General features: G+C 42.2%; 1 protein-coding gene across 3 annotated transcripts; it reads right to left on the reverse strand.

Annotated features, from left to right (window-relative positions):
* Window positions 1-753: 753 nt before the first annotated feature.
* kiaa0319l (KIAA0319 like) lies at window positions 754-27,568 on the reverse strand. Of its 3 annotated transcripts, none has more exons than XM_010900281.5 (23): window positions 27,530-27,568; window positions 26,048-26,682; window positions 23,882-24,058; window positions 19,465-19,590; window positions 17,458-17,813; window positions 16,089-16,323; window positions 15,721-15,819; window positions 14,941-15,038; window positions 14,666-14,753; window positions 14,284-14,376; window positions 13,744-13,876; window positions 10,538-10,766; window positions 9,533-9,656; window positions 8,038-8,170; window positions 7,606-7,754; window positions 6,400-6,551; window positions 5,928-6,066; window positions 5,523-5,682; window positions 4,860-5,002; window positions 4,339-4,461; window positions 3,895-3,985; window positions 3,689-3,783; window positions 754-2,593 (listed from the first exon to the last, which is right to left on the reverse strand). In XM_010900281.5, the coding sequence occupies exons 4-23, from the start codon at window positions 19,568-19,570 to the stop codon at window positions 2,397-2,399; spliced, it is 2,943 nt and encodes a 980-aa protein (XP_010898583.2). In that variant the 5' UTR covers window positions 19,571-19,590; window positions 23,882-24,058; window positions 26,048-26,682; window positions 27,530-27,568; the 3' UTR covers window positions 754-2,396. The 3 variants fall into 3 exon arrangements, with proteins under 3 accessions (XP_010898583.2, XP_010898582.2, XP_010898584.2); XM_010900280.5 differs by lacking the exon at window positions 27,530-27,568 and adding an exon at window positions 27,176-27,505; XM_010900282.5 differs by lacking the exon at window positions 27,530-27,568 and adding an exon at window positions 27,176-27,504 and having other exon boundaries at window positions 16,089-16,320.
* Window positions 27,569-27,583: the final 15 nt, after the last annotated feature.

The raw sequence follows: 27,583 nt of genomic DNA on the forward strand, positions 1-27,583 counted from the left end.
GCACCTTGCAAGTGGACTATTTAAAATGATTCACCACTGTGATGATTTTCACCTTTAATTCTCATCTGGTCATTTCTCAGTTGAGTAGCTGTAAGAAGGCATAACAACATAAACTCTAACTGGAATAACAACCAATAGCATGAATAATGGAATAACGTTTCATAGCATGAACTACAGAGCACACAGCCAGATCTATTCACCACCTTGCATCTTAACAACTAATTAGGATTTATAGATAAGTTGGTCTCTGATTGGAACTGAGCTGATGCAATCAAACATGACAAATATGTCTGAGCCCACCCAAATGTGTCTGAGTCTGCTGTCAACTATATTTAGATCTCAATCTCCTTAGTGAATGGATATTCAAAGCCATTAGCTCAACACTCGGTAAGACCACTGAGCGAAGTGATTAAACTGACTTATACACTGCACACCTCCTAGTCTACGGAGAGATCAAAGTCAAGCAGGCGGAATAACATTAATGAGACCACAGGCGGCCATTATCATCTGAGACCGCTTCATCTAATCAATTAGTCTTATGGAGCATTAAAGAACCACAGACCATAATGGTCAGTCATAAAAGACAATGTAAAATCTGATTGATGTGTAGTTAGTAATAAATCCAGTTGCAGTGTTTACTCAGTTGTGACCTTAAGACTTGCTGAACTCAGTAATAAAGAGGATTTGTTTAGGCTAAGTCACCAGGCTAGGTGGCTCTAGGTGAACCATAGGGCAAAATAAATTGACAAAATAAAAGATTTTAAACAGTTTAATTTAATTTACAGATTATCCAGTTGCATCAGGTCAGGTCACATAGTGAGTGGAATCCTTCACAAATCTGTTACTTAACAAATAAAAGAACACAGAATCCCTTCATTTTGTGGCTGTTACCTGTCTGACTTCACAATTAACTCCATGTCCCAGAATGCCTGCCACCAATCTGTCATAAATGTGCTCGACTAGTGCAATAGAGCAACAGCATGAGATGACTTGCACTGAGACTGATTTGGAATAAAAATGATTGCTTATTTCCCAGAGCATTCCTCTGATTAGGTCAGAGGTTTTCCCTCTTAAACATTCAACAACCCAAAAAAAAGGACTAAAAAGTCAGACTCAAGTTCAGGTTCACAGTAATCAACATGCAAAGTGACACCACCACTCAAGTTTGGAAGAGGTATGTTTTGGGCAAATGGAGAGTCCAACCATCTACGGCTGAACTGAATCAATTCCTGATTGACATTTGTTCAGTTAGCAGCCAGTGATAGCATAGTGGAGATGCAGACCAAGAACCACAGTCAGCGTGAAAAACAAAGTGCATCAGAATTAGAACGATTGACTAAAATAAAAACAGACTAGACCTAAAGTGGTCTTCTGGGTTCTAGCAGTCGTTAGTGTCTTAGGTGAGTAGGAAGAGTTTCCCCTTTCTTCCCTATGTGCCGCCATCATCATCAAGTGTTTTCAAGACAACTCTAAAAGGTCCAACTTGAAAACTATCGGAAATTGACTAGACAGCTCTACACAAAAAAAGAAAAACAAACAGAGGATCTGGGTTTTCCAAATTGTCTTGATAGCATCCACATTAACAGGGCTGGGGCATCCAGTGTGTCATCCAGTGTGTGAATATTCTATGAGGCTTTGGCGCACTAAAAACATAATCCCTCAGTACTCTCTGCCAGCAAACAAACGCATCTACGCCTTCGGCACACAAAACAACAGTGGCTCATGCAAACCTGGCCATCAAACATTCAAACAAAACACGTCATCCACCATACTCTTATGCCCAGACACAGCTTTTGGCCATTGGTTGTGTGTGAACATCAACCGTACTTGTCAGCCATATTGTAACATGTTATTGCAGTATATGCCAGCACTGGGTTTTTGCCTAACTACTACAACCTGTAGGAGTGTCTGTCGATCAGCCTGGGAAGAGATGTGCATCACAAAGAAACTCTCGGCAGGTTTGCGTATGTGAGACAGGCTCAGTTTCCATGTAGATCACATGACAATGGGGCACTTCCTGTCTGAAGAAATCAAGATCTATCAGGCTAGTTTTCACTAGCAGTGGGGGGGGGGGGGGGGGGGGGTGGTGGTACATTCTCAGTGTCTCAGGAGTGAACAGGGTTAACTCAACATTGTGACCATACGTTCCCCATATAACCCCCCCCCCCCCATCTCCTTCCGTTTGGCTCAGCTTAGACACAGTAGTTTGAATATGGTACTGGGTTGCTTAACCCTATGTCCAATACGGTTTTCCACTCCTTCTCCAGGACCAGTGTTGGTAGAGTTTCTGTATGGTGGAGAGGTGCAGAGTCCGTGTAGAGGGGAAAATCTAGAGAGAATGTGGGGGAGTGGGGAGAGTTTCAGGGTGAGGAGGGGCGACACCCTGCCCTCTGTTGCTATAGCAGCTCCTCTCGTTGCTTTTTGCTCCTTGTGGGACCCTGTCCGTTCCTCAGGCTTCCGTTCTGGGGTCGCAGGAGGTGTCCCCGCTCGCGGTCTGTCCACGGGACCCCTCCTTGCCCATCGTCACTGTCCAGGTCAGAGTCGGAGTGCATGAGGGCTGAAGACGAGGGGGCGGGTGCTGGCTTCAGTCGGCCTGATGTGATGGAATGGAATTGGTAGGAATTGATTGTTATTCATATTGGTGACAGTTCCGTGGCAGTGCAAAATTGTATTCCTGCAGGCACTGTTTTCAAAGCATGGCTGACAATGATTCTAAGTCCCCCTGACATCCCTCTCCCTGCTCTTCGAATCATGAAGGTCAAATCAGCCAGGTTACGGTTTTCAATAAGCTTGCCTTAATTCCATTGCCATTTCTATTTCAATTAGCCTATCTGTAAAAAGAGTATATTTTATAAAGTAAAGATTGCAAACTACAGAGCTTAATAGTTAGCTTCTTAACCAAAATAAGCTGTACATTTATTCCCACATCCACTGTTTGTTTAGAAAGAATCAAGGCACAAAATAGTAGAATTAACCTTTTTGCGTTCTTGGTCCTGATAACCCTTTTGTGGTCCAAAAGCTATTTCTAAATACATTCTTCAATGCGTTTAACCGTGAATTCAAAAAACGAATCCATTATAGAATAGTCTCTCAAATCCATTATAGAGTTCTAGCCTACTATGTTTCAAACATGCATGGTTCAATATCACCATGTAAGATCACTGCCAATAAGGAGTCAGCCAGAGCAGAAAGTACTGTCCCACGAGAGTTGTAATTGTTCAGAAAGAAGAAACATTTACACTTTATACATTAAATAGATCTGCTGATAGGAACATCACTGAAAGTTATCCAATGGACTCTGGGCATCTTTGGGGGAAATTAAGGTGCCCCTTCTGAGTTTGGGAAGGAACACGATTGCTAATGCGTATGAAGGAGCTTTCTTACATGCTAGAAGGAAGATTCCAGGGCCTATGAGGGGAAAAGGATTCTCCTTAAACTTATATTTAAAATATTGTTCCTGGTGTGACTCTTAGCTCCTGTCATTAGCCGTTTGACGCTACATATGGAACTACTCTCTACAAGCTTTCAGACTGTATTGGAAAGTAACATCCTTGGACATTTTGGACTCATGTTTCACTGTCTTCCCTTTTGGAACTCTGTAAATCAGATCGATTGGAGTTTGAGTCTTTACATTCACCCTCCCGGATTTGTGTTGCGTTCTTTAAGGAAATATTATAAAAAGAGTTACCAGCACGGGGTGGGTGTAGCTCCAGGCTTTCCTGCTCTTCGCCATCTAGAATCTTGTAGCGGCTTTTGCTCTTGTGGCGCCCCTTGCCCTTACGCCTGTTAAAAAAAATTCCAATTCCTATTTGCGGTGTACAATGAAATACAATAAAAGAAGCGCAACATGAAATCAGTTTCCAAAACACTTCACAATGTTAGTGGCACTCTTACCTGCGGCAGCAACACACCATACCCCAGACAACAGTTGCGAAGGCCACCACAATCATGAATGATGCTATGGTTACATACAGCACGCTCCATTCTGAAAGAGGGAGAGAAGCGACATAGGGCACAAGCTGTCAGAGGGAGAAGGCGTGAATTCAGAAAGTCTCGTCGGCTTATGCAGTAAGACCTTGACCAATCTATGGAGATGTTAGAAAAGGTCAACTTTTAGACACCCGACAGACATTAATCACATCAAATGTATTCTCAGTTTCCCAATTTGGTAGTTCGGCTGTTACAGAACACTTGTTTTCCACATAGATAATTATTATGTAACAAAGTTGCACAAAACCTTCACCACTCTGTACTGTGCATTATAGTACATTCAGGCTGTCACATGACTCTTCATAGAATTCAATGTGTAATGTCATTATCCTCCACTATGGTCCTCACCACAGTTACTCTCTTGATCCCACAGCTGTGCTTTGATGAAATTCTCCATCCAGAAGGGGTGACAGACACAGGTCCGTGTAAACGAGTCACAATCCCCATGACTGGAGCAGTTTAGCTGGCAAACTGCAGGGGGAGAAAGAGACATCTGAGGGATAAACACTAGGCCACGTGTTTCTAGTGTCTTTAGGACACCTTCTTGATCTTATAATAGTGTCCTAACAGTAGTGCAAGAGTAACCTTTTTTGCCTGGAACATAAAAAAATTATGTAAAAAATCACTAATTTTCTACATTACATATCATGTCAAATCAATACAAACAATTTCTATATAAAAAAAACAACAACATTTTAAACAAAAACAGCAAAAAATCGAAATTAATTGATAGAGCATGTTTAATCTCACAGCAATCCCTCAATAAAGGATTTCCAGAAACCTAGTTCATCCACTCAGAATGAACTGAGTTCCAAAAAAGGACTTAACTCAGTCCAAGTCCTCCTCTATTCCTGTGTTTAAATACTCACTGACTGTGTCCACCCGGCGTGCCTTGAAGATCAGGAAGTCGTTCTTCTGTTTGCGTAATTTGTTGCGTAGCCCCACAGCTACACTGTGACCAGAGAGAGGAGGGCGATTTGGACCCCCAGACACCAGGAACACCAGACGGGTACTGAGAAGATTGGAATGGGGATGGAAAGAAAGATCAGATTCACCCAAGCTGAGAGGAGAGTAAGTGCCCATTGTGAGGATATGAATACATTCATTTGTATCCCCCCTTTCCTGATCACAGGAGACCAAATGCTATGGGGTGGGGCTTCAAGTTTCCTGGGTTCTGGGCATTGGAGAACTTGTCAAAAGGTGTATCCATCAAAGAGGCCTTCATGTGTAGCCTTACCCTTACAAGTTACTTCTACATTGCTAATTAAGCTATATTAAAGCTGTATTTATATCTCATATGATGCAATGTGGAGTTACATTGTGAACACGGCCCAGCAACAGACTGACACTGACCAAAACAAATGCAAAAATATCCAGCCTGTTGTTTTTCATTTAGAACCATAGGAGGACACAGGATGGGAGAAATACTGCATTCCTGTGTTCCTATAACCCAGTGCCAACAACCAAACAGTATAGTGACGTCGGAGCTGAGGGGAACTGAAGAGTCTGAAACCCAGAGGACAGGAGCTGACCTGTGCTCATTAAAGGCGCTGATCTCCCGGACAATGATGTCGCTGTCGAGCACACCCAGCAGGACGCCCACCTGTCGGAGCAGCATGTCCCTCTGGCGATGGGACACCTGGGAAATGGGCACCTCCAGCACCAGCTCCACCAGGTCACGCTGCCAGCCATCTGACAGAGAGGACGACATCGGGGGTAACCACAGTGCATCCAGAAGATTAACTATTAACTGAATACACTGTTCCTCACATTAGTCTGAATAGATCAGATGCGAAGCATTATGGTGGGGAGAAATAGTTACATATCCGCAAAAACCAGTGTAGATTTAGTCACGTCCGTCTGATTCTTTCACACCATTGGTCTAAGGGTTGACTGGGCGTGTGTTTGTGAATGTAGTCCGTAAGGAGCCCACTGACCTGGCTTCACCTCCACAGACCCTTTCTCCGTGTGGCTCTGGCCCTTACTGTCGGTAACCGTCAGTGTGAAACTGTACTTCCCTTCCACCAGGTTGGTGAGAAACAGCACCGCCTGGTGGTCAGAGTTATTCAGCACATCCTGGAAGACAAAGAGAAATGCATTCATTCACTCCTGCTCTACTTGGTTCACAATGGTGTACTGTATTGTTTATGACAAATCAGAACAAGCTACTGAATTAAAAGGAAACTGGAAAAACAGGTGTCTGAACCAACCGCATCTTTATCATGTCTGTTATGAGAAATGTCAGATAACGTGAAAGAGAACTATTCATTTACCCCATACCACAGTAAGCAAGACATCGATGCGGGTATACTGCATGACTTTATGTTCATTGTATTTGATGCTTCGTTGTATTGTCAGTAAACATTTACAGTCGTCTGTTAGGGTACCACCGAGGTGACAGTCTCTCACCCCTGCTGCAGGACTGCTGTCGTCACGAGTCCATGTGTAGCTGACTCCGCCCTTGTCGTCCGTGGAGTGGGAGCCGTCCAGGAAAGCGGTGCGCACGGGCAGAGAGATGGCCGGGCTGGACTGGACCCGGGCTACTGGGGGCATGTCTTTTTCTGGTCGAGAAAAGATGACACCCAATTCAAGACATTGCCTTTCTGAAAGAGTACTGACATTTGGCTCTGCAACAGTTGCCAGTTGACAAAATATATGAGTGTGCCATTTGTGTCAACATTACCTGGTTTAACCTGTATTTGAACTTTCTTAGAGGTGTGTCTGTCTCCGGTACACTTCCTGGTAGGCAGTTGCACTCAGGAGACTTGATTAGGTATGCCTTGGAGAACTGTACTCCTCTTTGCCTCTGAAGCTATGGTTTAATGCACTTTCCACAGATTGAACAGCGGTACAGTGCTCTATAGGGCTGAGATTTGGGGACTGCGGGGACAATAAATCTTGCCGTCTTGTTTCTGGAACAATTAGCAGAAAATGAGCGCTTTGTGACGGCCGATTGTTCTACAGGGAGTACCAATGTGACCAAGGTAACGTGTAGCCATGAAGGGCACGCACTTGGACATCAACCGTTATCAGATATGCTGTGGGCGTATCTCAATTGGCTCCAAAGCTATCAAAGGACTGACGTGTGCTAGGAACACACTGCCCACACAATTAAACCACCGCCACAGGCCTACACTATACAACGGACAGGACGAGTCATTGACCCCATGCTGATCACGCTAAATCCTGACCGGATTCAGTGTGACAGGAACCAGGATTAATCCCACCCGACAGTGTTTCTTTTACACCTCGACTGTTTACTGTTGGTCACTGAGTGTCCAGTGGAGCTGCTTCTTCTTGTTTCACCTGATAGGTGTGGACCCCAGTGTGTCTGGTAAAATAGCCCACTGTGAGTTATGCATTCGGCTCTATATTGCGAGGGCTGACCACTTCACACTAACTGTCTGTATGAATGATTCATCTTTGTGAACATATCGTGTACCTAATAAACTGGCACTGAGTTTATATACTTATATCAATAACGATGTGAGAAGTAACTTTCTTGGATTCGGAAAACAAACTCCTATAACTTGGAACCACATCATAGACTAGGGGAAAAAAACAAACTGTACGAAATCAGGAAAACATAAGCTAGCAAAAGCACGTAATGGTTACCCTCTCGGACGATAACGGTGACCACGTCCGTGTTCTCCAGCTCCCTCTCGTCCGTCACGGTCAGGCTAAACATGTACCGGCCCACCTGCAGCCCTGTCACTGTGGCGATGGCGCTGTCTGCGTTCTCGATCTTCACGCCGTCCGGGCCCCTGAGTGGAGAGAGAGATTGAGCATGTGTGTCAGACAGCCGGAGGAACAGCAGTCCCACTATCAGTAGTTGGCATATGGCCCTGAACGGGAGCCAAGAGTGCTGTGATGTTCCATCTCCACTCACCATACAGCCTCTGCTTGCTGAATAAAGTTTTACTTTAAAGCATATGTAACTTGCTAAAGTGTATTTATGTGTGTGTCTGCGAGTTATTCACTTACATCAGTTTACACACTAAATGTAAGTGTGTGTGCGCGCGTATGTGTTTTTGTGTCAATACTGACCCACTCTGTTTCCAGTGGTAGGTGGAGATCTTCTGGTCGTCCGTGCTCTTGCTGCCGTCCAGGGTGGTGCGGTCCACGGGCAGGGTCAGTTCCTTCTCTGGACCAGCGTCCGCTACCGGGGGCTTGTTGTTCTCTGGGGAGGGCGGAACACCGTCAAGAGGACATTGGACTTTGGTGATTCGATATGAGGCCGATCTCCATACAGCTGTATTATCATGGACAGAATCTTGACAGTTGTGATTTGATTGTTTCCGGTACAGTACGTTGCTCGAAGGTTAACCCCTCATCCATTCAATTAGAAATGAATTAGTCAAAACATGGGTGGGTTATTTGAGGTAAACCATTTTATTCATGCACCTAGTAAGAGCATTTTTGTTTGTTCCCAATGTAATTCTCAGCAAGGTTAAGACAACAGACAATAGATATATATATCTCATTATTATAAAGTATGTCTCCTCTTTCTGATTCTCTGTTTTGGCCTATTTTTGTCACAGATGTATTTATTTTCTTCAACCAAAACCTAACATTCACAGGCACTGTGTAGAATCCAGCCTCTAACGTACAAAACTACTATTTTAAATAGACTTGTCTCCTCATCTTCCCTTACCGAAAGAGACCAGAATGATATTAGCTAATCCACATGGGAAATGACCTGGTTTAGGGTGGTGGGGTTGAACTTTGAGGTTATTAAGCGAGTATGAGGAAACTCCAGGTCAATGCATACAAATATTTGAAACAATAACTTCAAACATTAACTGCCTTATTGTCACTTATAATGTCTTATTGTCACTTATAATGTCTTATTGTCACTTATAATGTCTTATTGTCACTTATAATGTCTTATTGTCACTTATAATGTACAAATCTTACAAATGGCCCTTTAACTAAAAGCAACGTGAGTAAATCTTGCAACACTGGATACTTATGCAGTATATTTAATAAACTCTCTTTGCTACAGGAGTGCTTTAACTCATCAAAAATGTAAGGGTTTAGTCCAAAAACTACAGATTTTAAGTTCTGCCACAACATAATAATAATGAAGTTAGAACCTAGATCCGGATATTACAAACAACTGTGGTCCTGTTATGTCTGGAGAAAACCAAACACAGCATTCCAAAGTCATGACTCAATGTTAAAGGTCAAGTATGGTGGTGGTAATATTTTGAGCATTGCTACATTTTCTTTGTATCAGATAATTTGGTTTAAATTAATTTAGTGGACACACAAACAAATGGGCAATATAAGTGTCTACAAAAAATATCAGTAACATGGAAAACAGGATGTCAGGCAATCTGCCCAGGAACTGAATCTAAACACCTGGGTAATGCAAAAGGACCATCTAGAATTTCAATCTGCAAACAAGCATTTAAAAATGCGGAATGGCCTTGTCATCAGACGTTGTGGCAGGACCTAAAAATACGAAGTTCAAGTACAGTGCCAGGTAAGTGGCACAATAGCAGAGGTGCTGACTTTAGGCCGTATGCTAGTGGCTTACCTGGCTGGACAATAACAGTTACCCGGGCTGTGTCCTGCTGTCCAGCTGAGTCTGTGACGGTGAGCTGGAAGGTGTAGTCTCCCTCCTGCATGGCAGACAGCTGCAGAATGGGCGTCCGGACTCCCTACACGCAGAACCATACATAGTCAAGAAAAACTGTCACTTTTGCCATACCACCTGCACCATGTACCACCTGCACCATGTACCACCTGCACCATGTACCACCTGCACCATGTACCACCTGCACCACCTACCACGGCTTCTGTCAGCCGGCTATAGACCAGTAAGAAATCAATTCAATTAAGAAGAAATCTGGTCAAATTATTGCCTGAAGAATTTAAGTTTCCAAAGATTCCAAACTGCTCCCAACGTCCTGATAAGGAACTTCAGTGAAGCGTGCACTACCTGGGCTAACGCTCAGACGGCCTTCATTATCCCGATGTAGAGTCCACAAAAAGGGGATGATCCCCAAAGCTGGGTCTGATGCCGCCCCTGGTTTTGAGGAATTTGTTGCTTTGATTTTAAACCAGGCTTAAATGTCCCGGAAAATGAAATGCTACTGGTCACATTGTCCAGTCACAAAAGTTTCTAATGGAAGCCCTGCCACATACAGTACATATATCTACATTGCACGTAGACATTTTCTATAAACACCAAGGTTGACACGGAATCCTGGTTGCCGACAGTCCACCACTTGGACTCCAAAACTTGACCACAATGATTCCGCTGTACTGCAAGGTAGTGACGTTCGCCCCAGAGCCACGCAAAAGGATTATCATGTTCGACCAGTGGTCTGGACTGCTGAAGCATGGGTTTGAATCTGACTGACTTCCCCTACTGCAAAACTCTCTCCTGTATCTTTGTGTCAATGAAGCATATAGATTTAAGTGTCAGACAGATAAACTGTCCTTGGAATGTTTGCCATTATATTAAATAACTTCTGGTGCTAAGACAGATTAGTGCATGGTCGACGGACAGACTAGATCCACGCCTGTTGCCCCTCACCTGCATCTCCACCACCTTGCCCTTGCTCTCGGGGCTCAGCGACCACTCATAGGCGAGCGGCTCGTGGTCGTCTGTGCTCTGGTTGCCATTCAGCGTGACCGAGTTCCGCGGCAGGGTTATGACCTGGTTGGGTCCGGCGTTGGCCACCGGCCGGTAGTCCATGGCCTTGTTGACTGACAGCATGGCCTGGGTGGAGTTCTGGGCCCCGTCTGAGTCTGTCACTGTCAGACTGGGGTAAGGAAACGGGGGATAGATGAATTAACTACAAACATCCTAACTTATTTGTCTGGGGCACAGGTCAAACATCACACAGTGAACCCCAAAATGATTTAGGATTTGACATGATAGTGTGACTGTGGGGGTTTAAGGGCCAACTGTCATTTTCATGCATTTTATGATTGAGAAATTACAGCACATTTATTTCATATTAAAGCTGAAAACCTGCACTTCAACTCATAGTCATTTCATAATTTGAAATCCAAGGGACTGGAACATACGGAGAAAAAAATATGTCCAAATTCAATGAGATCAGGAAGGTCAAACCGAGAATGTGTAATGTTTCCTTCCCATCAAAAACAAGTAAAACATAATCCAAAACTGCCTTTTGTGCATTGCAAAAGTATTCAAACACCTGACCAATTCTCTTAAATAGTACCCTGAAATTCCTTTGACTTCTATATTTATATTTTAAAACAATGACATTCAAAATCAATTATTGTATGGTGACAATGGTTTTGGTTGGGGGGGAAAACTGATATATGTTCCCTGCATAAGTATTCAACCCCTGTACTGGGTATGCTCCCAGTGTACCCAGATTAAAACAATTACCCTATCAAAGACTGTTAACTTATGTAGCACACACATGGCCCCTCCTTTTTTAGTGATTACCTGCTCTATAGGTAGCAAGACCTGGGGCTGCTTTAGACCAGAGTGAGCCAGGGCATGAGCCTTTTAAGTTTGGAAGGGAAAGAAACATTCAGCTTTCACCCTGTTGTTGGGTCTAATCAGATATAACAATCTATTGTAGTGTCAGGTTGACACTAGATAGGTATACCTAATATGGCTCCTGCTTCATCATTCAACACATTGTGCATTCAGAGATGTCCTTCTGCACACCACTATTGTAAAAAGTGGTTATTTGAATTTTTGTCTTAACTGTGGTCAGCTTTAACAAGTCTGACCAGTCTCATCTGATCTGTAAATACCAGGGTGCTCCATTCTCTGTAAACACTGGAGCCTGAATGGTGAAGATCCCAGGAGGTCAACCGTTTCTGAGATACTGGAACCATCACATCTGACACCCACAAACACACCACGCTTAGTCAGTTACATCGCTTATCTTCCCCATTCTAACGTTTGGTCGAATAACTAAACCTTGATTTGCTGTGTGGCTATTTGTGTTAATAAGCAGATGGCTACCTCAGACAGTGGTCAGTCATCGTATCATGTAAAAACCTGTTGGAAATGTGACACCAGAAGTTATAAGGTCTGAGTGAGGGGAGTATGTGAGGGAAGTTCCTGGATGACAAAGGCATTGATATTAGCAGTGGTCCCTTAATTTTCTCCGGAGCTGTATTTCCTTCATCGAGACCCGATGTGTGATTTAAGTGCTCCCGTAATTTTTTGGAGCAGTGTATTTTAGACAGGCATGAAGGTATATACACAACAAGTGCTGGATTTTTTCATTTATTTGTGACTCGTGGATAGCGGGAGTGTTGCATGGCGGTTTAAGAGCTGGGGAACAGCGGTTGGGTTGTGGGAAAATAGTGGCAAGTAATTGACAGGAGCTCTGCTGTCACTAAGTAAAAGAGCCTACCACCTGGGTGCCATTAATACAAAATAATTGTGATTTTGCAAGCATGCAGTCCTCCATGCCTACAGAGGGCTGCCGGTCTACTCATTGCCACCTGGGACAAAGCTGGTACATAGCAATAGACTTAAAGACTTACAGGTGCCTCCACCCAACACTAAGGTGCGGGGGTTAAATACATTTCAGTTCTCGCTAATATTTCCCAACATAAAACCAAGCCTATGTCTGGTGCAGTGGTCCTAGCTCCAGACCAAACCAGAAACGTGACGACTGCCTGTGCCCTGCCTCTTAGTCCCCCTCAACAAACGGCTCTCCCTCTCCTTCTGCTGTCATGTCCTGGATATGAATAGTTTGAATGCAAATGAAACTGTATTGGGAAACAGCTGTGGTGAGACATGGAAGGGTATGACAAGAGGATTGCAACATGGAGCATGCCCGTACAAAAGAAAAGGCACCTCAAGCAATCTAAAGGTGATTCCTTCATTTGATATAGTTGGAAGGCACTTTTATTTCAAGGTTAAGAGAATTAGGTTTGTGGTTCGGAAATTTACAAAACAATTCCCTCCTAACCTGTTAGGTTTAATTCAGTTGTGATCATAGCTGTTTCAAAGTGAAGGGAGTATTTTCCCGTGCCATAGTTTGCATAATGCAGGTATTAACAATTATACTAGGGAAGACTTCTTGAAACTTCTTGTGTGAAAGCACACAAACACAAATATTTAGGCATCTGAAAATGGCAGGTATCTTGAGATTAGTTAAATTTTTTGAGCAATTCAGGCTTAAAATAAGGACCAGTTTTCAGTCGGAAAAGATTATTAATATTGATCTGATGTCTAAATTCTGTTTCTATTTTTATTTTTTTGTCAGAATAACTTCTTTACCCTAAAACATAACTAGATATTTTCAAGGCATATTTCCTCAAACCAAGTGTTATTATCTAATACAAATGTAGCTTGGTAAGGAAATGTTTAATCTGGAAACAAGATAAAAATACTTAGATTTATTGCAGTGTATTCAAATAAGGCATTCAATGAATAAAGATTGATGCCTGTCCAGAGCTTGTCATATTTTCTAACATGCTATTCATATTCAGTCAACACTTTCGATTGAGTAGGCTAAAATCACTATTATATAGTGAAGACTTTATTACTGTAAAAAACATTTACATACATACATTACATTTTCCCCCAGCATTTAGAGCACTAAGTGCAACATGTTCATTTGTTAAATACGAACGCAGCAAAAATCTTTGAAATGCAGATTTTTTGGGGGGGGGTTTGAAAATGCGGATATTTAAAAGCTAACGCGACCTCTGACTAAGTAGAATGAGTGGATGTTCTTCCATAAAGGAAAGGACAAGGCAACCAATGGCCTATTGAGGAGACTGTAACAATACCTGAAGGTGTAGTTCCCCGGGACCAAGCCGGTAAGGGTGAGGATTTGGGTGTCTGCCGATACCTTCTCCTCCCTCAGTGGTCCCTTCACCTCCTCCCAGTGCCACGTCACAACCTTGTCATCATCTGTGCTCTCTGAGGAGCCACACACAGGAGGGGGAAACACAAGATAAGGAAAAGAGTGAAATGAGAACAGATCAAAAACTTGCATTAATGTATTCGTTTCAGGGTTTCCCCTACACTGCCTATATACACTTGCCCTCAACTTAAACCTAATAAGACAAGGTAAGCTGATCATGTTAAAACTGCTCAGGAAGGTACAGATCCAGCATTTTAGATTAAATTCCAGTTTCTGAGTTTTAATGTTCCATGCATAATTTATTTTAGCAGAGCTATAATCTAAATATACACACCCTAACCCACTCTGTGTATTTCTGTCCACAAACAATTAAATAGGGTGCAACATCAAATCCTCTTGGTCATCCAGGATCAGGGCTATGTTTATCTAATTTGATTGTGACCATCAATGCAGGGGTACTCACGGCTGCCATCAATCACCGTGGAGCTGGTTGGCAAGGAGATCTCCTGGTACTTTGGGGAAACCACAGCGACAGGCGGCTTGTTTACCCGGGGCTCTGTGAGGCGGAAGAGCTAATTGGCTGAACAGTACATCTGGGTCATGTTCATTAGGGTATACCGAAAGATTTTATACCGAAAGGTTTTTATCACGACACGCTCCATTTCAATCTGGTTTCTTCTGTTTGTCAATTGAACACAACCCAAGTGAGTCATCTTTGACATTTCAGTATTACTCAGGAACAAATAAGTCAGCAGCGGCGCCCTTTTATATGATACAGTTCACACAAGTTCCTATTAAAGGGCATATCAAACAGTTAATAGGAGTCCTGTTAGTTTAATCCCCACCTGGTTTGACGGTGACATTCACATAACCCTCTCCGTGTGCGCCGTCGCCGTCCACTGTCACCTCAAACTCATAAAACCCCACTGTTAACTGAACACAGCAACAGGAGCGAGATACAGCAATTAATAATGTGGAAAGTCAATTAATGCAAAAACTGTTTTAACATTGAATTAACAAATGCAACCATTTCAATCTTAATAGGCCTGCTTCAGAACACATTCAGAGAAACACATGACAGGTTGAAGAAAATGGCGGAAACTAATTCCAGTAGCAGTACCCTGCTGAGTTTGAGTGTCTTGCTGTGCTTCCCCTCCATCTCGCCACTGTAGTCTTTGGGATGGGTTTTCAACAGCCAGTCAAATGCATAGGTGGTGCCTTTCCAAGTCAGAAAGAGAGAGTGATAGAGATCAACCAAAGCGGAGGATGAGAGCAGTAAGCTAGGTCATGCCTGGATATAGCCTTGGTGCCATTATTTGTGTGCTTCAGCGCAATTATTTGAAGTTGTCATGCCAAATTAAACAGATAGGCAAACAAAGAAGTCGACTGAGATGTTGCCATCTGTCAACTCACTGACTCATGCAGGAAGCAGTTTCACCTTGAAGTTCATATCCTTTCAGCATGCTGTCAGAGCATTCAACTAACGACTGAGCTCCACATTGCTTCTTAATATGGATCCATATGTTTTCTGTGACTTTGTTTTTAGTATTTTGTGAGTGTTTTTTGCTCTCTGTGATGAATTTAACTGTGACAAAGTTCCAACAAACCAACACCGTAGTTCCTACCCTGTCATCACTGAAGTCTCCAGTATTGCTTTTTAAATGTGTTTTCGTGCCAAACAGCATAAGCCCTTTGAATAATGACTTTGTAAGACAATTGATGGAAATCCTGAAGAGTTGTGTGAGGCCACGGATGATTTTGTTGGTTGCAACCAAATCATGGGCTGCTGACAACCAATTTCACAAGTTTGTAGCAGCCGTGCCACTGCAAGAAGATGTCAGTCTGAAGCCCTGCAGGCTGAGTTATACAGTGATACTACGGGTAGGCTGAGTAGGAGTACCTGGCTTTGGCGCCGGCACCACAAAGGCGTTGAGTTCAACCTCGCTGCGTGGCAGCGTGACCTCCACGCTCTCGCCCGCCGACACCACCAACTCCCGTACTGTCATGTAAACCACAGAATTTACATTAGAAATGGATGGCACAACACTATTCAAAAACCCACATAGGTTTGAACTGCGACAGGTTGCTGTTAATTAACGGCTTACGTTTTTTTTAAGTCATACCTCTGGATTAGTGTCTGCTAAATGACTGAAAGGTAAAGATGTACACGCTTGTATTGTAATGTAATCGATTTGATGGTTCTGTAGGTTACAGAAACAAATGGTAGTGGATCAGGAAGTGGTTGGTAATACAATTTCATCATCTCACCGGCCTGGGTTGGTGATGAAGTGATTGTAGGAGCAGTAGTGGGAAGCGTGGAGCTGCTGTTGGAAGGCATTTTATCTTGGGGTTCCTCAGATGTGGAGTTCTGCTGTGAAGGTAATGGGGCTTCTCCACTTCCATTGGTTTGACTGTGATTCTTACTGGATATTTGAAGGACAGGGCCTCCGCTTATGACGTCAGCTGTTGGAGCTGGAGGATCAGCATCCCTGGAAAACCTCTGCTGAGACATGAACGACACGAACGATATGAACGAACTTCATCAAAGATACATTCCTTGATTGTTGGCCACTTCTTGTAAAATGACACCATTTATCCAAGACTCCACAGAAATCACGTTTGTGCAGATATGAGGCCAATGTCATCAAAACCACTTCCATTAAAACTGGGAATTTTATGCCCAACTAAAATATTATAGATTCTACTAAAGAAATATCCAGATATAAACAAAATTTTACACATCCAGTCTAAAATGGAAGGTTTCAAAAATGTAATTCATAAAAATACTGGAACAGAAGTAATTTTTAATGTATATTTTTTTTCATGACAGACCTGGGCAAGATAAGGCCCCCGGGCCGATCCAGCCCGTTGAGTCATTCTATACGGCCTGCGATACATCCAAAACTTTTAGAATAATACAAAATAAAAAATACCTGACGAGGTCTGCCGATTACGTTACTTTATTTACTGCTGCATATTTATTTATTTTCAAATTAAAAGTCCTGTGGCACTCTCAGTAATAAATACAGCAGTATCATACTGTCTGTTTAAAATACATTTAAGTTGAAACAAGGTATTTGCGTTGCTATGATACGTAGGGACCAGCACCACAATCCACGCGCGGAAGTTATCATTTGTACGTACTATACGCAAATGATGGCTAGCGATCTCTGGAAATTAGCCTAAGAAAAGTTAACGAAAGCATGGTATTTAAAAAACTGTTGACAGGAAAATATTTATTTGCAGATGTCGCAAATAAAGCAACTTGCTTAATATGTTAAGCTAACGTCACAGTTTTTAAAGAGTACAATTTGCAGAGGAACTTCCAGAGCAAGCATGCAACAGTTGCTAACAAAAAAAAAAAAAAGTTAATTAACTTTAATTATGAAAACGGTGTTGCATAGCTATGTTGTGTGTTTTTTGGGCATGTTGGTTAAAAAAGTAATCTGCCCACAATGCTCTCTGGCATTTTCCGTGTGGCCCCCCAGGGAAAAATATTGCCCACCCCTGCGGTAGGTCCATGAGGCTAGGGAGACCATTATAAACATTTACTCTGTCGAGGTCATTCTGTAAAAAAAAGGTATGGCATCTAGCTTAGGCACATTAACTACAAAACAGTAACTTATCGTTGACTCACAGTGCTTGAGCGTTCTTGGAGCGACCCACTTCCCTTTCCTGTTAGTGCCCATCTGGGCTTCCTCCTCCTTCGAGCTGCGACGGTGCCCTTCGAAAGCTGCTGCAGGAGCCCAAGGGACTCAATGTGGGGCTGGGGGAGCAATGTGACCTGGCAGCCCCCTGAGTTGGAGCAGCTGAGAAGCACACAGTGCCCCCCTAAGCTCCACACAGCACTGCAGGCCGGCTCCAGGCAGCATGACTCCCAGCAGCGGGGGCCCCCCCTCCCGGAGGCCAGGGGGCGCCACCCTAAACCAACCACACTGCTCCAGTGGATCCCCAACACTCCCCCAGTCACCCGGCAGATCTCAGGGGATACACCTAGAGAGGTGTAAAAACGCTGTTGTTACATAACAAATAACTTGGGTGTGAATAGTGACCTCAGGCCAACTGGGCTGAGGATTGGCAACCCTGACATTGTTGGTTAAAGTTTAATTTTTCAAAGATATTCAGATATAGCTCTGGCATGCACCATCAAGAGCGAAAAAACAAGCTTAAATATTTTGGACAACAGCTGACACTGTTTTGTTTGTACTAAATTGATTTAAGCCATGGATGGATGTTCTGCAACCGGCAATACCACTGACAACTTGCAACAAGCTTCCGCTGACTAGGTAATCTGTTGTAGCCATTTTCCCCCTTGACATATGTATGCTATTTAGGTACAGTCACACCGCACGCATGCAGAAATCTCAACTGATGAACCTAGTCACATCACTCAGGAAAGGGAAATGAGACCTTTCCCTGTGAAAAACAAGATACTGATTACACTATGTTATCACTGAGGTCAGAAGTCTTATAATCAGGGCCTCAAGAACATAAAACAAAAGATAGGATGCATGTGTCCCCATATTGAAGAAATAAAAAACACTGAAAATGCATAAAACAACACTGTCACATGAAACAACAAAATTCACTTGAAATGCTATCAAAAATATATATTTGTTTTATCCCATTTCCTTCCCCTACCATTTTTATGACATTCAATTCACGATCATGGCCTTGCCTTATCGCATCAACTTCCCAGCAGGTTTGGGAGAGTCTAAAATCAAGTCATATCGTGTGATGCACATCTCGCCAAGCCGTTCTGCCCTGGGAGAAGACTGCATTCCTCAGCCAACCACCACAATTGACCAACTCAACCAGAATTGGACCAACCTCAAGAAGTTGCTAGAGAGGGACGAAACAAGGCAGCACTATCCGACATCCAGCCAACCTACTTTAAATGGTGCTTTGCCAATTTGCACCGCCCATTACGAGACTCCTGGGCAATGTTGGTATGCCGTGACCAGGATTCAAACTCCTGTCCACAATAACATAGCTTTATTTAGAGGCAGTGACATAGACCACTGCGCCAGTTGGGGGTCCTTCAAAATCCATTTAAATGTATTGCTTTCCCCATAGGGGTCTCTAGACTAGACATGGCACCATCCATCCTGAACCCAAATTTAGTGACAGCACTAATATTCCCATGGCTATTGTTGCCATAGGAACAGACGTTGTAGAGCTGAATATTATGGAATATGGGTGTAACTTGAACTCCTGGTAACAATGCCTGCGGCATTTGGCCCCCTTTGCTTTCTTTTAGAGAAGGGACCATTTTGCCTCTGTTGAACTATTCTCCCCCCTCTACCGGAACATCACTGACTCACAAAGCACCCATTGTTCGGCCTACAATGCAACTCACCAGGCTTTGTCGAGTCTCTGTAAAAAACACCATTCATTGTGGTGCCAGTAGGAAATAATAGTTAACAACCAGGGAAACACGCATGCAGTCGTAAGGATTATCAAAGTGTAAGACACACCTAATGCAGCCTTATAAAGAACAGAATCTTTTAATGGACAGTGTTCATGTTGCAATATCTTGGATTAAATTAAGCAGAGGCCTCATTAATAAATAACAGATCAAATGCTATATTGGACAACCATGAAACCCTGAGTAATTCCAGACAAATGTATTAGTGCATTTTACCTGTGGACAGGAATAAGCAGCACGAGAAACCAAGGAAGAGTAAATGATGGGGAAAGGTCAACCGTGGTCGACTCCATTCGAATAGGTTCTGAAATGCATAGAACATTTTTCACAGGGACCAAGTACCTGTACAAAACAGAAGACAACCGTCAGGATTGAACAACATCAATGGTCTCAAAAACCAGACAAAATTCTGTTAAATAGTGAAATATTGTCTGGATTTCCTGGCAACAAAATTGCACTACTTTGATATACCAACTTGACATAATTATTTTTAAGTATTGCATTGTATTTGTTAGTGTTGGTTATTAATATTCAGTTTTCGCCAAATTAAAGTGCAAATTTCTGTCAGATGGTAAGGCATAGAAAGCTGAATTGTGATCTACACGTCCCAAGCAATATTAAATCCCTACTGCTCTGGGACGTAATCTCCGATCTGCACATACACTGAACAAAATCATAAACGCAACACTTGTGTTTTTGCCCCCATTTATCATGAGCTGAACTCAAACATCTAAGACTTTCTCTATGTACACAAAAGGCCTATTTCTCTCAAATATTGTTCACAAATCTGTCTAAATCTATGTTAGTGAGCACTTCTCCTTTGCCGAGATAATCCATCCACCTCACAGGTGTGGGATATCAAGATGCTGATTAGACAGGCGTACCTTAGGCTGGCCACAATAAAAGGCCACTGTAAAATGTGCAGTTCGATGGCATCTGGCACTTTGGAGAGGTGTTCTCTTCACGGATGAATCCCGGTATTCACTGTACTGGGAAGGTGGCAGACAGTGTGTATGGCATCGTGTGGGTGAGCGGTTTGCTGATGTCAACGTTGTGGATCGAGTGGCCCATGGTGGCGGTTGGGTTATGTTATGGGCAGGCGTGTGTTATGGACAACGAACACAGGTGCATTTTATTGATGGCATTTTGAATGCACAGAGATACCGTGACAAGATCCTGAGGCCCATTGTTGTGCCACTCATCCACGGCCATCACTTCATGTTGCAGCATGATAATGCCCGGCCCCATGTTGCAAGGATCTGTACACAATTCCTGGAAGCTTAAAGCATCCTAGTTCTTGCATGGCCAGCATACTCACCGGACATGTCACCCATTGAGCATGTTTGGGATGCTCTGGATTGGCGTATACGGCAGTGTTCCAGGTCCTGCCAATATCCAATTACTTCGCACAGCCATTGAAGAGGAGTGGAGCAACATTCCACAGGCCACAATCAACAACCTGATCAACTCTATGCGAAAGAATTGTTGCACTGCGTGAAGCAAATGGTGTTCTCACCGGATACTGACTGGTTTCGGACCCCCTCGGACCCCCCCAATACAGTGAAACTGCACATTTTAGAGTGGCCTTTTATTGTGGCCAGCCTAAGGCACGCATGTGCAATAATCATGCTGTTTAATCAGCATTTTGATATGCCACATCTGTGAGGTGGACGGATTATCTCGGCAAAGGAGAAGTGCTCACTAACACAGATTTAGACAGATTTGTTAACATTATTTGAGAGAAATAGGCCTTTTGTGTACATAGAAAAAGTCTTAGATCTCTGAGTTCAGCTCATGATAAATGGGGGCAAAAACTAAAGTATTTTGTTCAGTGTAGGTCGGCATATAGCATCTATGGACGAGGTTCTAACAACGCTATAATTTTTACAACATCAAAAAAGCTGGCCAATACCGATCAATTGGAAGATTTGAAAACACCAAATGGAAAAGGACTGTTACCGAATCACAGTTACAGACGCAGCAGCTAAGATCACACTGGGATGACTTCCAATAAGCAGTACATATGTGTCAGCCTAAGAGGTCTGATAATTAGCATTTTGATATTTGAATATTCAAAACTACCATGAGGCAGCTAACAGAGTTCCAAAGAGCCCAAATAGTCATTAACTGAATTGCTGGTACATCCAAGAGCCCAAATAGTCATTACACATATTGCTGGTACATCGAAGAGCCCATATAATCATTACACAAATTGCTGGTACATCGAAGAGCCCAAATAGTCATTACACAAATTGCTGGTAAATCCAAGAGCCCAAATAGTCATTACACAAATTGCTGGTACATCCAAGAGCCCAAATAGTCATTACACAAATTGCTGGTACATCCAAGAGCCCAAATAGTCATTACACAAATTGCTGGTACATCCAAGAGCCCAAATAGTCATTACACAAATTGCTGGTACATCTGTCACAATACTTTCAAAACAAATCAATGTGTCAAGGGGAAGTCTCAAAAATCCTGACATCATATGCCAATCATAGATAAATTGCATCGGCAAAGAAGAACAGGGGTCACAAGTCGAAGCTGACCAACAGGGATAGACGGACACTTAACAAGATACTGCCTAAATGCCCCAAAGGCAAAGCCTTGATAATTACAAAAGAATTGAATCAGCACCTATGTTACATGACCAGATGCCCCCTGCGGTGCAAACACTGCTCCCTCATAATGTTACATTTGTCCAGGATTATTATGCCCCTATACACACAGCTAAACCAACTCAAGACTGGTTTCATGAAAACCAGGATGAAGCCAAACACTTCCATGGCCTCCCCAATCACCAGATCTGAACACCACTGAACCTTTATGGGATGTTCTGAAGCGTGAAAAGCAGATATCCACCTCCTTCATCCCTCAAAGAACTGGAGTCTTCTTGAATAATGGCGCAATATCTCAGTGCCCACAGGAACGCTCATTGGCTCATAGCGGCTATATTTTTTAAGCTAGACATCCGGGGGAAAAAATATATAGCATGGGCACATGGATGCAACACACAAAGTACGGATCATCACTGAAGATTTTGAAAAACACATTTAAACCCTTTATATTACCTTTTCAGTGTTTATAATGAGACGTTTTTGAAAGTGGTCTAAGGAGCTGGGAAGGAGCTAATTGTGTGGAAATGCCTGGATGGTGGCACATTGGGTACACTGCTGAATACCGGAAATCCTCCTTGTTGTTTTCATTTTATCCCCGTCCTAATTTAAAACATGTCTAATTCCCAATTATGGCACTGCCTCACAGCAACAACTCCTCAAAAGGTTTGGGACAGTCCTCAATAAAAGGCATATAGAAAAAAGCCCCCCAAAAATATGCTAGAATTTCTTAAACACTGTAGCTTAGTAATCATGGGGTATTGTGTGCAGATTGACAGGGGGGGAATAAATATTTATTCAATTTTACAATAAGATGTGGAAAAATGCACTGTATCTGCGCCTCACAGGTTGTGTGCAGGTGTTTAAGGCACTCTTTCGTAGCGCCAAGTTAACCACCACAGGCTATGTATGAGTCTTGCCTGTGCCATAAGAGAACCACTAATTCAGGGCACCAGGTGAGTGAGTGCCTGAATCTCAAAACAACCCCTATGATACGTGTCCTCGATCGTGGTTCCCCGCAAGTGTTGCTGACATAACACAGAGGGTGACTTCCACAGAGTTGATAGGGGTTCAATAAACTAAAGGACAGACTCTTGACTTGAATGACTCGACTCATTGTCCATTTCTAATTAATAAGATGGCCATGATATTCAAATATACACACACCTATGTTTTTAAAAGAAATTAAGCTCATTAATGATCAAATATTAAATTTAAAAGGTATTATGTATTGCATGTGTTGAGTCTTGACATAATTAGCCATCCATCTTGTCCATCTCAGGTGGAAATTGCACAAGCTGAAAAATAATGTGCTGCCTTACAGGATTCCACATGGTTCGTGGAGGACGCATTTCTGCACACCCACTGAAAAGGGACATATTAGGGTCCAATTAGCCCCTACACCCTAGATTATTTTCGCTCCCTCTGCAATTGGGACACGTATGCAAATAGTGGAGGTGCACGTGAACGTGCCAAAAGGCAGAGGGTGGAATGGATGAAGGAGGTGTCCCATCACACGTGTTGACTTATGGGACATTCTGGTTTGAAAGGCAGTGTGTGAAAAGGCAGAACGGGCTGGCACTGTGCATATATCTGCAACTCTACAAATATACGGGAGTTGCTGCAATGAGACAAAGCTGCAGATAAAATTGGGTGTGACAATGGGGGAAATAAGTTGGGATAAAACTATATTTACTGTACATATAAAAAATGAAAAAAAGTACCACACATTACCTGACTTTTATGTATACCAGAAACTTTTTTTTTTTTTGGTAAATTCTTTGCAATTTAGTCGTTTTCTCCTTTTTTCTTTAAAACAGGCACAACTTGCATTACTGCTCAGTACTTACTCACCCCAGGCTATAGTACAACCCTGAATGTCAATCCCAGCTAAGACTATAATTGTATTATTGAACGGCGCATATCATTTCTAGAGATGAACAAGTCAACCGGTGATCAAATAGTAATTGGGTGTGTTATGGACCATCAACTGAGCTGATACAGTGTAGTAGATTTACCTCTCTCCGGCCCAAGCAGTGGAGGAGAAGGAATATCGACAGCAGTGGGGGTTACGTTATGTTGGGAGGGAGGTCCAGTGTGGTGAAGGGTGAAGACAGATCAACACCAGCATGTTGTGGAAGAGCAGCTTCAACATGGCACTCCCTCTGACCCTTTACTGGAGACTATAGAGCAACCTAAGGGAAACAGGAGGTGGAGGTAAAAAGGTTTAATCAGAGGTGTTTTTTAATGTAATAAAGAGAAGTTGCTCTGTAAGAATGTCTAAAGAATGCAGTTAAACAGAAATTCATTTTAAGATAGTACTGAGCATTGTTTCAATATTTGCATGACAGGTGTGGTCTGTGTTTATTCAATGTCAACTACCCATCTGCATTTGGTTCCATGCACTTTTCATTTACAATGTTTATTGTAAATGGTGCTGATTGAAGGTCAAATATTGACAGGACAGCGGACAATGGGTTTTAAAACTGTTAATAGTTAAAACAACTATCCATGATGAAGAGAGCATTTAAAAAACAATATGAATATATCACAGATTTCAGGTAGTCTTCTTCTGAGTCAACAGATCATGTAACATGACAGGTGCATTTTAAATACATTAAGACAGACATAACATGGTAGTTACCACATGACACCCAAGTACACACTTCCTCAAACAGTTTTGGATCCCACTTAAAAATAGCTCTGACTTTCCAAGTGGCTTATCTAGCCAGCTTAACACAACATTTTCATACCTATCATTTTGCCATGGAATTTCAGCACTTACAGTTCTTTCATAAAGTATTCAGATCTGTTCACTTACTCCTAATTTTGTTGTGTTACAGACTCAAATTATAAGTGACTAAATATACTTTTGTTGGCATCAATCTACAACCATAACCCCATGAAGACAAAGCAAATACAAGTTTTATAAATATTTGCCAATTTATTTTGAAAAGAAAACTCAAATGCATCCAGTCTATTTTGATCATCCTTGAGAGGCATCTAGAAATGTTGTCCAACAATTGCAAATTCAGTTAGCGGTAGCCAATATTCATATGACACAATCAGCAGATGTCAATACAAATGTTTAGCTATTTCTGCATCTGTGTACACTGGCAAAAATGAATTCATTGTTTTTCTTCTGATTATGCTTTTAATTTCCACAAATGTAAACAAACATGTTTGTAATGAGACTTTGTTGTTTCCACAGTGTAAACAAAAGACTTGGTAATGTATATATTATAAGATAATAAACACATTATCATTCTGTAGTTGTACATTATACAATGCCTGAATATAAAATGTAGTAAATAAGGTATTAAATAAGGACTTCAGTCAGCAAAACGGCAAGAGAGAAAAATTGAACTGCCAGAAGGACAACCCAGAGCCCACAAGACCTCAGACAGGGCTGAAGATTAAGTTTTAAGCACAACAATGACCCAAAGCACACAGCCAAGACAACACTGGAATGGCTTCAGGACAAGTCTGTGAAAGGGAGACCTGATGATCACAGTTCAATTACACTCTATCCATCCAAACAGAGCTCGAGAGGATCTACAAATCAAAGTATGTAAAGTTTGTAAGTCAAAGTAGTAACCGCTGCCAAGTGCTTCAAGAATGTACTGAATACTAATGTACATGAGATGTATTTTTATTTTTTTTATTAGCTGCAAATTACTAAAATGTGTTTCCGTTTTGTCATTATAGAGTACTGTTTTTGTTCACCAGTCAATTAGAAATTAAATCTATGATCCAAGTTTGGAAAAGATTTGAATACTACTTTCTGAAGGCACTCTATTTCGAAGTACACAGCATAACTTTAAAGCATGTCAGCAGCAGTGGTAGGCAAAAGAAAACATTTGAATATGACAATGGAATAATTCCACCCTAAAAACCTAACATGCTTTCAAAGGTGCTTTAAAAAATTATGCAAGAGTGAATGCTCTCTACACACTGAACATCTATACCAAGTCTGTTTTCCTCCACAAGTCCATGGTAAAAATAACACTCGAAGTTCAGCATGAGAACATTTTGTTCCGGGCGGGTAAGAATATTGCCATATGGCATCGGTTTTCAGCTATGGCATCAGTTTCAAAATGAGAGTATGAAGCAACAGCTAAGTTCAAAAGGAATACAAAGTCACTAAACATTTACCGTCCACTTACCAAGCATGACAAACTAACCTGTATAATGTAGGTTATGCCTCCCACCCGTATTCCAGTTCGCACAGTAGGCCACACTTCCATCCGCCTTTTCACAGATGTTGTATCCGGATAAAATAACCGACTGCAATGACAGATGCCGCGAAACACCTGTCTTTTAGAAGCTGTTTCTTTTATAAGTCCAAAGGGCTTCGTTTTTTTATCATTTTCAAGGTTCCTTTCATACTACGCCAAAAAATGAATGGAAAAAATCGTGATTAAACTTTAGCAAAGAAAGTCCACTTGCATTTTGCAGCGCAGTGGCTCAAGACAAGCAGTGACGTGGTGCCATCACAGGTGCGCTCGCTCCGCGATTTGACACCGTCAAATTGGTATGCCTGCAACCCAGGATGCACTAGCTATTCAGTCAGGTTTTTTTTGATAAATAAACAGAGACAAGGATCTTCGCGGACTGGCAAGGCTTTTCTTCTTCTTCCTCCTCCTCCCCTTCGTTCAGCAGCGCTAATCAAAAACACAGTTGTCAGTCCTCTGTTGGCTGCTGTAAACAGCCAAGTCACATTGACAGTTTCTCGGATTACAGAATGTTCCCCAGTCTGGTACCGTTGGATTTCAAATGATGAGATCGACTTGTTTATTTGACATTTCAGTTTGAAAACCTGCAAATTAAACAAATAGAACAAAATCAAGATGCGTAGCCTAGAATAACCCATAGCTGAAAATGCATGCAATTTGACTAAAATAAAAGGGTCCTGTCTTATTCTGAGATGGTGGGTTTATTAGGTAAAACATGACCAAAACATTTTAATTACAGGCTTGAATAAGTGAAAAGAGCCAATTGTATCTACAGTAAATTACTGTAGTCTAATCAAATTAAAAAATACGCCTGTCGATAGCACTAGCCCAGGTTGCGCAGTGCACACACTGAGGAATATTTTCTGAATACAGACCAAATGATACCATTAGAAACATAGACAGATCCGTGTGCTGTATGCAGCACGACAGGTTAGTATGGCAGGTGTACCAATGTCATATCGGTATGATGCCGGATCACTTCCATTTAGCTCCAGCTGTTTCTGGTCAAAACGATGCATTTTATCGTGCACGATATGTCACCCCATTCGAAATAATTGAGTACATTTTTCAACTCACCTGTCGTGGTAAGAAATATTTATGTTTGCAATGTTTCTACATGTAACCGAGGTATAGGCTAACCCAGGATACATCGTCGTTATCCATTCACTATTTGGGTCAGCACTTACATCGCTTGCACTTTCACTCGGAAATAAAACTGATGTGGATGGATTCGACCAGTAACTTCCGTCTCGCGCAACTGTCAATAATGTGACGCTGTTATTTCTTTCCTGCAATATTGCCACGTAATTGATTACTATTGGAGCAGTATTTTTTAGCGTGTCAAAACACGTGTTATTAAATAACCTTTAAATTGGAAATAAACAATGTGCAACTTTGCTTTTCCGATTAAATAAAATACACAATACATACGTTCATAGAATGGGACACCAACCAAAATGGCGACCTTGCATATCAAAGAACCTC

The sequence above is a fragment of the Esox lucius genome, chromosome 10, assembly GCF_011004845.1.
Source record: "Esox lucius isolate fEsoLuc1 chromosome 10, fEsoLuc1.pri, whole genome shotgun sequence".
NCBI lineage: Eukaryota > Metazoa > Chordata > Actinopteri > Esociformes > Esocidae > Esox > Esox lucius.